The 12,223-nt window shown below is 44.1% G+C and overlaps 1 protein-coding gene across 4 annotated transcripts in view; it reads left to right on the top strand.

Moving 5' to 3' along the window:
• The window catches only part of ACSS3 (acyl-CoA synthetase short chain family member 3), a 124,861-nt gene that overhangs the window by 45,782 nt on the left and 66,856 nt on the right, over window positions 1-12,223 (top strand). For all 4 annotated transcript variants that reach the window (XM_075124318.1, XM_048835687.2, XM_075124317.1 and 1 more), the window contains exon 8: window positions 4,787-4,938. In XM_075124318.1, coding sequence (XP_074980419.1) covers window positions 4,787-4,938 — 152 coding nt within the window. The remainder of the gene's footprint in view (window positions 1-4,786; window positions 4,939-12,223) is intronic.

Below are 12,223 nucleotides of genomic sequence, written 5' to 3'. Positions count from 1 at the left end.
CCCTCTCACACAGTGACATTGTGACAAGCTGCAAACCCCTCCAAGCTTGCACTCTGACCAACATCCACAGGCAGGGACCATACCCAGCTGTGTTCACGAATGCTCTGGCCAGTCACTGCATGAACCAACAATAGAGAGGCTCCAGACATAATACCCGCAGCCTATGACCCCAGAGCTGTACTGTCCTGCTATGGTCAGAAGCTCAACCAGTATGAATTTATTTCTCAGTCCGCCCCTCTCTTGATGTGGAGAGGACATGCACAAAGCCTTTGTTAACTGAGCTGATATTTTTCACTTCACTCAAACCACACTGTTTTAGGTAAAGAATATAATAGATTTATTAAGTACATAAAGATAGATTTTAAGTGATAAGTGATAGCAAACAGATCAAAGAGGATTACTTAAGAAATAAACAAAACACAATCTAAATCTTATGCACTACACAGGATTTGAATCAAACAGGGTCTGACCCTGTTAGATAGTAAAATCAGTTTGTCGATGTTTTATACACAGGCAGGAATCCTCTCTACCAACCTGGGGCGAGCACTGCCGTCAGTTCAGTCGTTGTTTCTAAAGTGTTTCCAGGTGTTGAGTGAGGCCGATTGGTGAAGTCACTTCCCCCTTTTATAGTTTCTTCCCTATGGAGGGAACACCTTTGTTCCAAGCCAAGTTGCCAGCCGAGTTTGTGGAAAAATATAGGTACCAAAATGGAGTTCAGTATCATATGGTCTAGTCACATGCCCTTGCATGCTTCACTGAGTCATAGCAGCCGTTATTCATAGGCAGACTGAAGCACTCCCCGGTAAGGTGGGGGACAAGCTTCTCGTGAGGCCCATTGTTTTCCTTAATGGCCCATTATCTTGAATAGACTCTTCACAATTGGCTGTCTAGACTGGAAGCATCTTGGTTTGTGGGTGTCAGCCAGGTGCAACCACATTTGAAATACAGATACATAGTCAGTATTCATAACTCCAGATACAAAAATGGTACATGCATACAAGTAGGATAATTATATTCAGCAAATCATAACTTTTCCAGTGACACCTCACATGACACAGAATTATGTCATCATATCATTAATCATACTACTATGATGACTATGGGGTGCAGAGTGTCACACCTAGGACTAAAAGAAAAAGAACAGTTTCTAGCTGCTTGCATCTACACCACACAAAGGCCAACAAACAGCTTAACGTCTTCATGAGTGGACACAGGCTAGACCATGACTCAGTCTGTGTATCTAGCTGTTACACTGGACCGTAACTTGAGTTTTCAAGCAAAACCTGCTAAGATCACACTGTAAATGAAAGACAAGAAACAACCTGATCAGCAAACTAGCTGGTTCCTGGGGAGGCAATGAAGAAACTCTGGGCTTGCCTTGTGCTATTCTGTAATAGTGTTGCTCCCTGGTGTGGCTTAGCTCTTCTCACATGGGATTGGTAGACACTCAGTTAAATGGAACCAAGTGTTTAATAACAGATACCATGAAACTGACTGACCTGTCCTGGCTTCCAGTCATGTTCAGCCTCAACCCTCCTGACATGGGGCAATAAGTCGCTTTGCAGAATATGCACTGTAAGGTGCGCCACTTCTACCCTTGTTTAAAGATGTGTTTAGTCAACCAAGCCCACAGTCACAGCTCACACACATCCTGTTTGGACAGTTCCCCTAAGAATCTTGATATCCTCTTCGGGTGGCATACTAGGTGACAGGCATGTTTGAAACTTGTTCTTATCTCATGAACGATCCAACAGTCCAGCCCCCTGGTTTTGACCTTCCACATTATCTCTGGGTAAAACTCAATCACTTCAGATGTAGAGTAATCAGATGTGCTGCTAATGACTGTAAGTGGGGTCCTTGTGACTTCCCCTTTGCTTCTGTGGCCAGTTAAAAGATGTAAGTCACATTTGTAGCCTGCATCCATTAACAAGGACTGCTTGGACTTCATCATAGACTTGCATAATGCTCTTCTCTCAGCTGTTGAATGGTTAAGACACTTAGACTAACACAGTTGACTTGATCGTCTACATAAATGCAATCACAATGTGTACACATATATGTAACACACTCTAAATTCTCATTTATACCAGATGGTGGAGATTTGAGTTTGTAATGTGCATTTGTTTGAGTGCTGTAGTGCAGCAATATGGTGACATTTGCAACTACGAAACGCTTGCTCTGGGCTTGTGGCTCCTTGTCCAATGTTTATGCTAGTGGCATTTTCAGTATGAAAGCTGTATCCTGACTTGGCTATAAACCCTGTGTAATACAGAAAGTTCATCTTCTAAATGTGATCTTTCTAGTGAAAAGGCCCTGGCAATAGCCTGTAGAGCTTTGCCTAAAAGTCCCGCTGTTTTTACTTAATCTCTTTATCATTTAAAATAAACAGGTATGGTGACCTTCACTCACTGCAGCAATCAGGAGCAATAAAATATTTATTAGAAGATCGCTTGCCACCCAGTTTCCTTATTTACAGCACTGTAGAAAATGATTGCTGCTTTTTATCCCTAGCCATGCCGGGCAATCTGTCACATCTGGTTACTGTTGTTTACTATTCCCCTGGCATGTTTTGAGATATGGAAAGTCAGTGCTTAGGAAAAAGCTGCTATTGTAACACACCAAAATACAAAGGGCCAGATTCTTGCCCCCCTCTCCAGCTTTTTTTGTGCTGCTGTAGGGGCATGAAGGGGCCAGAAAGCCAGTATGAGCAGCCAGCTGGGGATTTTTGCAAGGTGAGGGGAATCCTGGGTAGCAAAGAGCCAGCATAATGGAATTCTACGTTACCACTGTGACAATCTATGTCCAGACACCCCAGGGGGAAAACAGAAGGTTTGAACCTCCAAAATGAGCAGTTGGAACCAACTGGTTACATACTGTATAGTTGTACTATAAAAGTGAATTGAGTGGGGTCTTTTTTGAAAGCTTGTCATGTTCTGGACTTGGTCACTATGAGCTATGTATACAGACTGTGGTTATGAATCTAGGTGTTTAAGTACAGAGAAAACTGTGCTCCTGATCGGTACTGCAGTTTTATCATCGCCTCACAATGGGGCGGAGGAGCAGCCAAGATGGGAGAGAACCCAAGCCAGTTCTTTACCCAAAACCAGTCTCAAGTGGCGATGAATTGTCCAGCCTAGGAAACGACAATAGTAGACCATTAATGTTAATGGAAAGACATTGATACAATTGGGTATTTCCCCACTTTGTATAGCAGTAGTGACTGAAAGGGAAAAAAACCTGCCAACCCTTTTAAAATGGAAGGGGTTTGAAGCAGGGGTAGTCAACTATTTTTTTTTGTCAAAGTCCAAATTTCTTGGTCAAGGTATAGTCAAGGTCCAGACTCCAGAGAAAATAATACCAGTAACGATAATACTAAGTAAATAAAAAGATTTTTTGGGTCCAAAAGCATCTGACTGTCCAGATTTTGCCCATGGTCTGTCTATTGACCACCCCTGATCTGAAGTGAAATCCATCTTGAATTTGAAGGATAGCCTCAAAGGCAGGAGGCTGTCTGTCAACGCTGGATTCCCCACTATGGCTAGGGACATGCTGGGAAACTTTTCAAAGAGAAAAGGTAACTTATTCTAGAAAAGAGATTTTATCGAATGTGGAAGTGCAAAGCCTGAAGGTGTCTTTGTATATTTTCTGTGGAACTTGTCTATGTTTGCTTTTCCTTACTATTTTATCTTTAAATCTGTGGTTTTTCTGTTAAATACACCTTTTACCCCTAGTGGGTCTCTGTTGTGCAAACGATGTGACATGTGAGTGCAACAGTGAACTGATAACTGGGGGGCTAGTTTCATGCCTTTGGGGTGACAAACCAGAGGGGAACAGTCCTAGTGTCTGGTACTTCAGAATTTGGGGAGGACAGTTTGGGGAGACTTGGGACTTGAAGGCTGTTGGTATCACCCTGCAAGGAGTAACTAGGTTGATGGAGGTCAGGGTATGGCCTTGTGCTTGTGGGCAGGCTGCTGGTGTCATATCTGAGCCATAGCAGGACAGCATTAAGACACCCCAAAGTGACTGGGTAGGCAGTCGCAGAACCCCTTACTGCTCTGGGTGAACCCCAAAATATCACAACCACCTTCTGTGCCTCTGCACTGACAATGTAATTTGGAGAAAGGGAATGTGGCTGGAGTGCTGAACCAGTCCATCATGGGCGGCATGTGAACCCCCAGTTTGGGGAGGCTAGTCCCCTGCCCCACCCCTTCTGCCCAAGGCCCCGCTCCTTCGGTCTGAGGTCCTGCCCCCACTCCACCCCCTGCTCTTGCCCTCTGGGGCCAGAGGAGCCCCAAGCCCCCAACGTGGCTGGGGTTGTAGTGGGGAGCATTAGCAGAGGTTTGAGGTGGCTTAGCCTCCCCCAGCCTCCATTACGTGCCACCCATGCAGCCCGTTAGGACTCTGAAGCTGTTCTACACTGTTCCAGGACCAGGGTTGGTGCAGAATTGACTCTCTGTCTCCAGTGTAGAAACCGCTCTTTTGCGGCTCTTCTTTTAACACACATCCCTCCCCCAACTTTTCCTAGCTGTAGCTAGCACTTATTGGGCACAGTTGGAGATTGAGCTCAGAAGCTTTTGAGTTTACTCTGAAACAAGACTCCAGCTTGTGATATTAATGGTATAGCAAATGAATAATCTCATTGTATATCGACAAAGGTATTTCAAAAGTGTTTTTGAAATACAGTTGTTGATGTGTTGATTGCTATTGTTATGTGTTCAAGTTGTGAGCTGTCAAGGAATTATGAAATATTTTTATCCTATGACATTTTATATTAATCTCTCCATAGGGGAAGCCTGTGGGAACGCCAGATGCTGGTGCTTACTTCCGTGTGCTAGCAGAGCATGGAGTGGCTGCCTTTTTTACTGCACCAACTGCAATTAGAGCAATCCGTCAGCAGGACCCTGAGGCAGATTTGGGAAAGCAGTACTGTTTGACAAGGTGAACTAAGGATAAATTGGAAATCGTTTGTTATAGAAATAAACTTGATAGACTGAGGAGAGTATAATGTCTAGAGCTTTGAACACTTAAGCAGTAGAACATAAATATATAAAATACCAACTGTATTTTATTTATATATGTGTAAATGTATATAGAGCATGTGTGAAAGTGTGTGTGTGTTTATATAATAATCTACATATATTACACAAAATCTACATTAAAATAATATTAAGGTTGCAAAGTTAGGCACTCAAAAAAATAAGGAATGCCTCAAAGTTGCCTGTGCAACCTCCTGGTCTTTATTTATGTCATCACATACTGTTTTTTCCAGAAGACCCTGGCATCATTTAGTGCACAGCATGGACAGTGCTCACTTAATGAGCAGCTATTCAGTGTGTTGTTTTGTCCTTGTGTTCATTGTGTTGTCCTAGGCCTTATTTACTCCACACTATTCAAAGCCTGCTCTAAAGACAGAATTATTAATTTCCCCATGGGCTTTTCTGTGGTGCTCATTAGTATAGCGTTTGTGATTCATGCAGATGCTAAGTATCTTCACATGATCTCTGTGCAGTGAGGAGGTGATACTTTTCCCATTTTACAGTTGGGGAGCTAAGATACAGAGAGATTAAAGTCAAAAGTTTACCCTAATTTTGGGTGCACAATCTGAGCAACCTGAAACCTGATTTTTCAGCATTCTTAGCATTATATGGAGCTCTCATGTTCAAAGTACAGCTCGCACTGAATTCAGTTGCAGCTGTGAGTGCGCAGAACTTCTTCAAATTGAAGTCTCAAGTTGGGCACCCAGAAATTAAGGAAAACACAGTTATGACCACCTGTGAAAACTTTGTTTTACGTAACTTGCCTAACACCATATAGGAACTCTGTGGCAGAGGCAGGGATGGAATCTAGTTCTCCAGAAAAACATTAACCATGCCTTAACCATGAGACTTTCCTTTCTCTTCCTCCAATCCTCTTCCTCATTCACTTATAGGTAAGGCTAAGACTTTGTTGTGGTTATTTTTAGCAAAAGTCATGGACAGGCAATAAAAAAAAAAAATTCACAGAAGCCGTGACCTGCCTGTGACTTTTGCTGCTGCGGCTCCCTGGTTTCTCACACCACCGTGGTGGCTGGGAGCTGTGGGGCCCGTTCCCCCTCAGCAGCTGGAAGCTGCAGCCCCCCCCCCCCCCTCATAGCGGTTGGGAGCTGCAAGGTGACCATATTTCCCAAAGAGAAAACAGGACACTCCCAGCCTCTCACCTGAGGCATCCCTCTTCCCCTCCCATGTTCCCCCCCCCCATTATCCGCACAAGGCTGTCGCCCGTCACTGGAACCCCGAGGAGGGCCCCCTCAGGAGTCTGTCACCTGTTGCTGTAACCTTGCAGGGGGCCCCCTGTTGCCTGTCGCTCCTGTCCCTGGAACCCTGCCAGGGCCCCACTGGCTGCCAGCTCCAGAGTCCCACAGCCCCGGGGCCGAAGCAGAAAATATCACAGATTCCGTGACTTCCAAGACCTCTGTGACATAAACGTAGCCTTACTTATAGGTAACCTTCCAACTTCTGCAACCAATGAAGCAGGGGTCCTACTGACAAGTTTCCTTTACTACACAGCCTTGATTGATCCCTAGAGAGCACAGTCCATCTTGTGCACTTAGTGAAGCAGGGCTCCTATGAAAAAATTCGCAAAAAGAAAAGGAGTACTTGTGGCACCTTAGAGACTAACCAATTTATTTGAGCATAAGCTTTCGTGAGCTAGAGCTCACTTCATCGGATGCATACTGTGGAAACTGCAGAAGACATTATATACACAGAGACCATGAAACAATACCTCCTCCCACCCCACTCTCCTGCTGGTAATAGCTTATCTAAAGTGATCACTCTCCTTACAATGTGTATGATAATCAAGTTGGGCCATTTCCAGCACAAATCCAGGTTTTCTCACCCTCCGCCCCCCCCCCCCCCCCCAACTCATTCTCCTGCTGGTAATAGCCCATCCAAAGTGACCACTCTCCCTACAATGTGCATGATAATCAAGGTGGGCCATTTCCAGCACAAATCCAGGTTTTCTCACCCCCGCCCCCCCCCCATACACACACAAACTCACTCTCCTGCTGGCAATAGCTCATCCAAACTGACCACTCTCCTTACAATGTGTATGATAATCAAGGTGGGCCATTTCCAGCATAAATCCAAGTTAAACCAGAACATCGGGGGGGGGAGGTAGGAAAAAACAAGGGGAAATAGGCTACCTTGCATAATGACTTAGCCACTCCCAGTCTCTATTTAAGCCTAAATTAATAGTATCCAATTTGCAAATGAATTCCAATTCAGCAGTTTCTCGCTGGAGTCTGGATTTGAAGTCTTTTTGTTTTAAGATAGCGACCTTCATGTCTGTAATTGCGTGACCAGAGAGATTGAAGTGTTCTCCGACTGGTTTATGAATGTTATAATTCTTGACATCTGATTTGTGTCCATTTATTCTTTTATGTAGAGACTGTCCAGTTTGACCAATGTACATGACAGAGGGGCATTGCTGGCACATGATGACATATATCACATTGGTGGATGTGCAGGTGAACGAGCCTCTGATAGTGTGGCTGATGTTATTAGGCCCTGTGATGGTGTCCCCTGAATAGATATGTGGGCACAGTTGGCAACGGGCTTTGTTGCAAGGATAGGTTCCTGGGTTAGTGGTTCTGTTGTGTGGTATGTGGTTGTTGGTGAGTATTTGCTTCAAGTTGGGGGGGCTGTCTGTAGGCAAGGACTGGCCTGTCTCCCAGGATTTGAGAGAGTGTTGGGTCATCCTTCAGGATAGGTTGTAGATCCTTAATAATGCGTTGGAGGGGTTTTAGTTGGGGGCTGAAGGTGACGGCTAGTGGCGTTCTGTTATTTTCTTTGTTAGGCCTGTCCTGTAGTAGGTGACTTCTGGGAACTCTTCTGGCTCTATCAATCTGTTTCTTCACTTCCGCAGGTGGGTATTGTAGTGGTAAGAATGCTTGATAGAGATCTTGTAGGTGTTTGTCTCTGTCTGAGGGGTTGGAGCAAATGCGGTTGTATCACAGAGCTTGGCTGTAGACGATGGATAGTGTGGTGTGGTCAGGGTGAAAGCTGGAGGCATGTAGGTAGGAATAGCGGTCAGTAGGTTTCTGGTATAGGGTGGTGTTTATGTGACCATTGTTTATTAGCACTGTAGTGTCCAGGAAGTGGATCTCTTGTGTGGACTGGACCAGGCTGAGGTTGATGGTGGGATGGAAATTGTTGAAATCATGGTGGAATTCCTCAAGGGCTTCTTTTCCATGGGTCTAGATGATGAAGATGTCATCAATATAGCGCAAGTAGAGTAGGGGCGAACATCAGCCACACTATCAGAGGCTCGTTCACCTACACATCCACCAATGTGATATATGCCATCATGTGCCAGCAATGCCCCTCTGTCATGTACATTGGTCAAACTGGACAGTCTCTACGTAAAAGAATAAATGGACACAAATCAGATGTCAAGAATTATAACATTCATAAACCAGTCGGAGAACACTTCAATCTCTCTGGTCACGCAATTACAGACATGAAGGTCGCTATCTTAAAACAAAAAGACTTCAAATCCAGACTCCAGCGAGAAACTGCTGAATTGGAATTCATTTGCAAATTGGATACTATTAATTTAGGCTTAAATAGAGACTGGGAGTGGCTAAGTCATTATGCAAGGTAGCCTATTTCCCCTTGTTTTTTCCTACCTCCCCCCCCCGATGTTCTGGTTTAACTTGGATTTATGCTGGAAATGGCCCACCTTGATTATCATACACATTGTAAGGAGAGTGGTCAGTTTGGATGAGCTATTGCCAGCAGGAGAGTGAGTTTGTGTGTGTATGGGGGGGGGGGGGGCGGGGGTGAGAAAACCTGGATTTGTGCTGGAAATGGCCCACCTTGATTATCATGCACATTGTAGGGAGAGTGGTCACTTTGGATGAACTATTACCAGCAGGAGAGTGAGTTTGTGTGTGTGTGTTTTGCGGGGGGGGGGGGGGGCTGAGAAAACCTGGATTTGTGCTGGAAATGGTCCAACTTGATTATCATGCACATTGTAGGGAGAGTGGTCACTTTGGATGAACTATTACCAGCAGGAGAATGAGTTTGTGTGTGTATGGGGGTGGGGGTGGGGGGTGAGAAAACCTGGATTTGTGCTGGAAATGGCCCACCTTGATTATTATACACATTGTAGAGAGAGTGGTCACTTTGGATGGGCTATTACCAGCAGGAGAGTGGGGTGGGAGGAGGTATTGTTTCATGGTCTCTGTGTATATAATGTCTTCTGCAGTTTCCACAGTATGCATCCGATGAAGTGAGCTCTAGCTCACGAAAGCTTATGCTCAAATAAATTGGCTAGTCTCTAAGGTGCCACAAGTACTCCTTTTCTTTTTGCGAATACAGACTAACACGGCTGTTACTCTGAAACCTATGAAAAAATTGTATGTGATCATGTAATTAAAGATTGTATCATAATGCATACGCACAAGAGGGCAAATTAAGGTTATTTATGCAACCTTAATTCTGGTATTTCCTAACCGTCCCAGTCCTGTCTCCTCACCCTTGACTCCTTGTCCCAGTTGCATTCTCCTTGCTTTTTGCTTTTCAACTCTCTATTCCTCAGACTTCTGATCCCAGTCCTAATCTTCCACTCTGTGCTCATGTTTGAATACCAATCTACTCCAGTCCCAGAATTCCATTCCCTCATCCAATTTCAGTCTCCTCGCTCAGCCAGTCCTAGTGTCCTCCTTCCAGCTACTCATCCTAACTCTCTCTCTCCTTCCTCCCTCAACTGACTCCCAGTCTCCCTCACAAGACTCCTCCCATTTCTCTGTATGCATCCCAGTTCCTTGTCAGCTTTCTCTTCCATCCACTGGTTCCTAGTCCCAGTCTCCTTACCCACTACTTGCAATCTCCCTGTTGTCCAGCTCCTCATGTGATCTGTGTCCCCAGTCCCAGTGTCCTTGCCCAGCAAGTTCCAGCCTCACTGCTCAGCCAGTCCCAGCCTACCTGCCTCTGTCTCCACGCTACCCAGTCCCATTCCACCCCCTTCCAATTCTCTTGGTCTCTCTAGTCTTTGTCCTGATCTGCTCCATTCCTTTCCCCGGCCCAGCTTTTGTCCCTTCAGCATTTGAATTAGGGGGCTTCCTCCTCCAGCCTGCCTGGGTGCCAGCAGGTGGATCATTGAGAGCACATGAGAGACAGGCTCTCTGCTCTCAGTTCCAGTGCTTGCCGTCCGTCCGTCCCCCCCCCCCCCCCCCCCCGTCCTGGAGCAGCTAGAAGCAACAATTACAGGGAAAATCTGGTTTTGCCCCGTCACCTTCGACTGAAGCATGTTCTGTTGTTCTGTGGGGATGGTGCATGCACAGTGCATTCACACATGGGAGATGTGAGGGGATGGAGTATGCTCAGTTGCTCTGTGGGGATGGCATGCAGAGTCTGGTGAGCATTAAGAACTGTGAGAGGGATGAGCATGCTCAGTGAAGATGGATTCTGGAGATTTTAGCTGGTAAAATCGGAGTCTCTACTGAGTATGTGCAAATAGTGATTTTTTTTCAAAGACTTAGAACTTGGCCAAATTTGACTGGATTTTCACTGGGATGGCAAAAGGCACATCCCTGTTACAAAGGCCACACCCTGCCAAATTTCAAGTCCCTGCTAGAAAGCATAGGGGGAACTAGAGTTTTCCAAAGAAAAAGTTGCCAGAATTTTGTAATGTGCAGAAACAATGAATTTTTCTCTAGCCTTGTTCTTGGAAAGGGCTGAACGGTTTTGTTTGAAACTTAAAAATCAGTCTGAGGCAGACAGCTGGTGTAAAAAATCACAACCGAATTAGTTACAGTTTGATAAATTATAAGCAAGTGAAAACAATGTCTTTTAATGAGAAGTGTTGGGCAATCTTAATAGGCAGTGCAACCTGCCCCGCCTATAACATATGTATAATTTATTTTTAGCGAAGAGATATTTAAGTCTTTTTGATTAAAGTGCAGTTAAACAGTAAAATATAACTGTAAAATTGGAATCTGGATGTTGCCAATCTATGATTATCTCTGTGACTTCTGCATCAGATTTGGTCAGCTCACAAATAGAGACAAAGCCTTTAAGTTCCAGTCCTAAAAATTCCCTCTGGAATGTGATGGTCAACCTGTTCTTTCTGGCTCTGACATCAGCAATAATAAAGATTGTGCATCTGGAACCTAGCTAACAGTTTGGCTGATGATATGTGATCAAGAGCAGAATCTCTGAACGTGTATGAGACACCTTTTGGAAGAGCTATACATCTCCTTCTCCTCAGCAAATACGACTCATGCCATCTCACAGATGTCATGATGCCTTCAAGAGATGGTCACCTGGATTTTTTTTTTTTTTAAATCTGTCTTCATTGGAAGGGGAGAGGGGGAAATCACTCGGAGCTAGTCAAGGCACTGTCTTTCAGTTGTCAAGATAGTGTTTGATGATGATAAATCGTATAGTCAGTTGCTTAACCAAGCTTTGGTTTGTTATGAAATATACTCAAGAGACCACATAATCAATGTCAGTCAGGTTTATTGCTACAATCCAATAATAATATAATTCAGGAAAAGGGATCTATAGGATACTCGTCTCTGGGAAGCCATCTTGCGTAGCGATGTTACATTCACCTCGTGCAGAAGGTGTACTCCCAAAGTTACACATTTCAATTGGTAATATGATGATTTTGCAAGTTACACATTTCTTTACATGTCATCAAACCCATCAGTTTGTCCCAGTTCCTTTCCTTGTTGTTCTGTTCCTTTCCTTATCTTTGTTCTGAATACTAGCATTCCTGGTATTGGACTGTGAAGGTACCTTCTAGGTTTGTACCATGGTAGAACAATCATATATATTGTCTTCTTCCTTTGGGATATTCCAGTACTGGCTTGTGAGAATAACTCCCTACCTGTTGCTATGGTAAAATACTCATAAATCCTGATCCTGACACCTTTCCTATCTACTTAATCCAAAACTTACTTCAGCTAATGCAAGATGTTATGGGATATTTGGTATAGGATTATAGAAAAGGAGTAGGCCAATTTAGGATTATAGAAAAGGAGTAATATTTGTACTTAATGCATACTAATGTATATATTATAAAATTTATGGTGCAAATAATATATATTATTAATATATATGCTAGCCTGCATATATTGGTCAGCAGTAAGGTTTAGAGGTAATATAAAGATTATTACTTCTCCCTGGTGGTACTCTGGCCTGTAAACTGATGCTTCTGAACAGTATGATAACTA

Source organism: Caretta caretta, chromosome 1 (assembly GCF_965140235.1).
Source record: "Caretta caretta isolate rCarCar2 chromosome 1, rCarCar1.hap1, whole genome shotgun sequence".
Lineage (NCBI taxonomy): Eukaryota > Metazoa > Chordata > Testudines > Cheloniidae > Caretta > Caretta caretta.
Note: the sequence above shows the minus strand (reverse complement) of the source record. Positions and strands in the feature narration are given on the sequence as shown.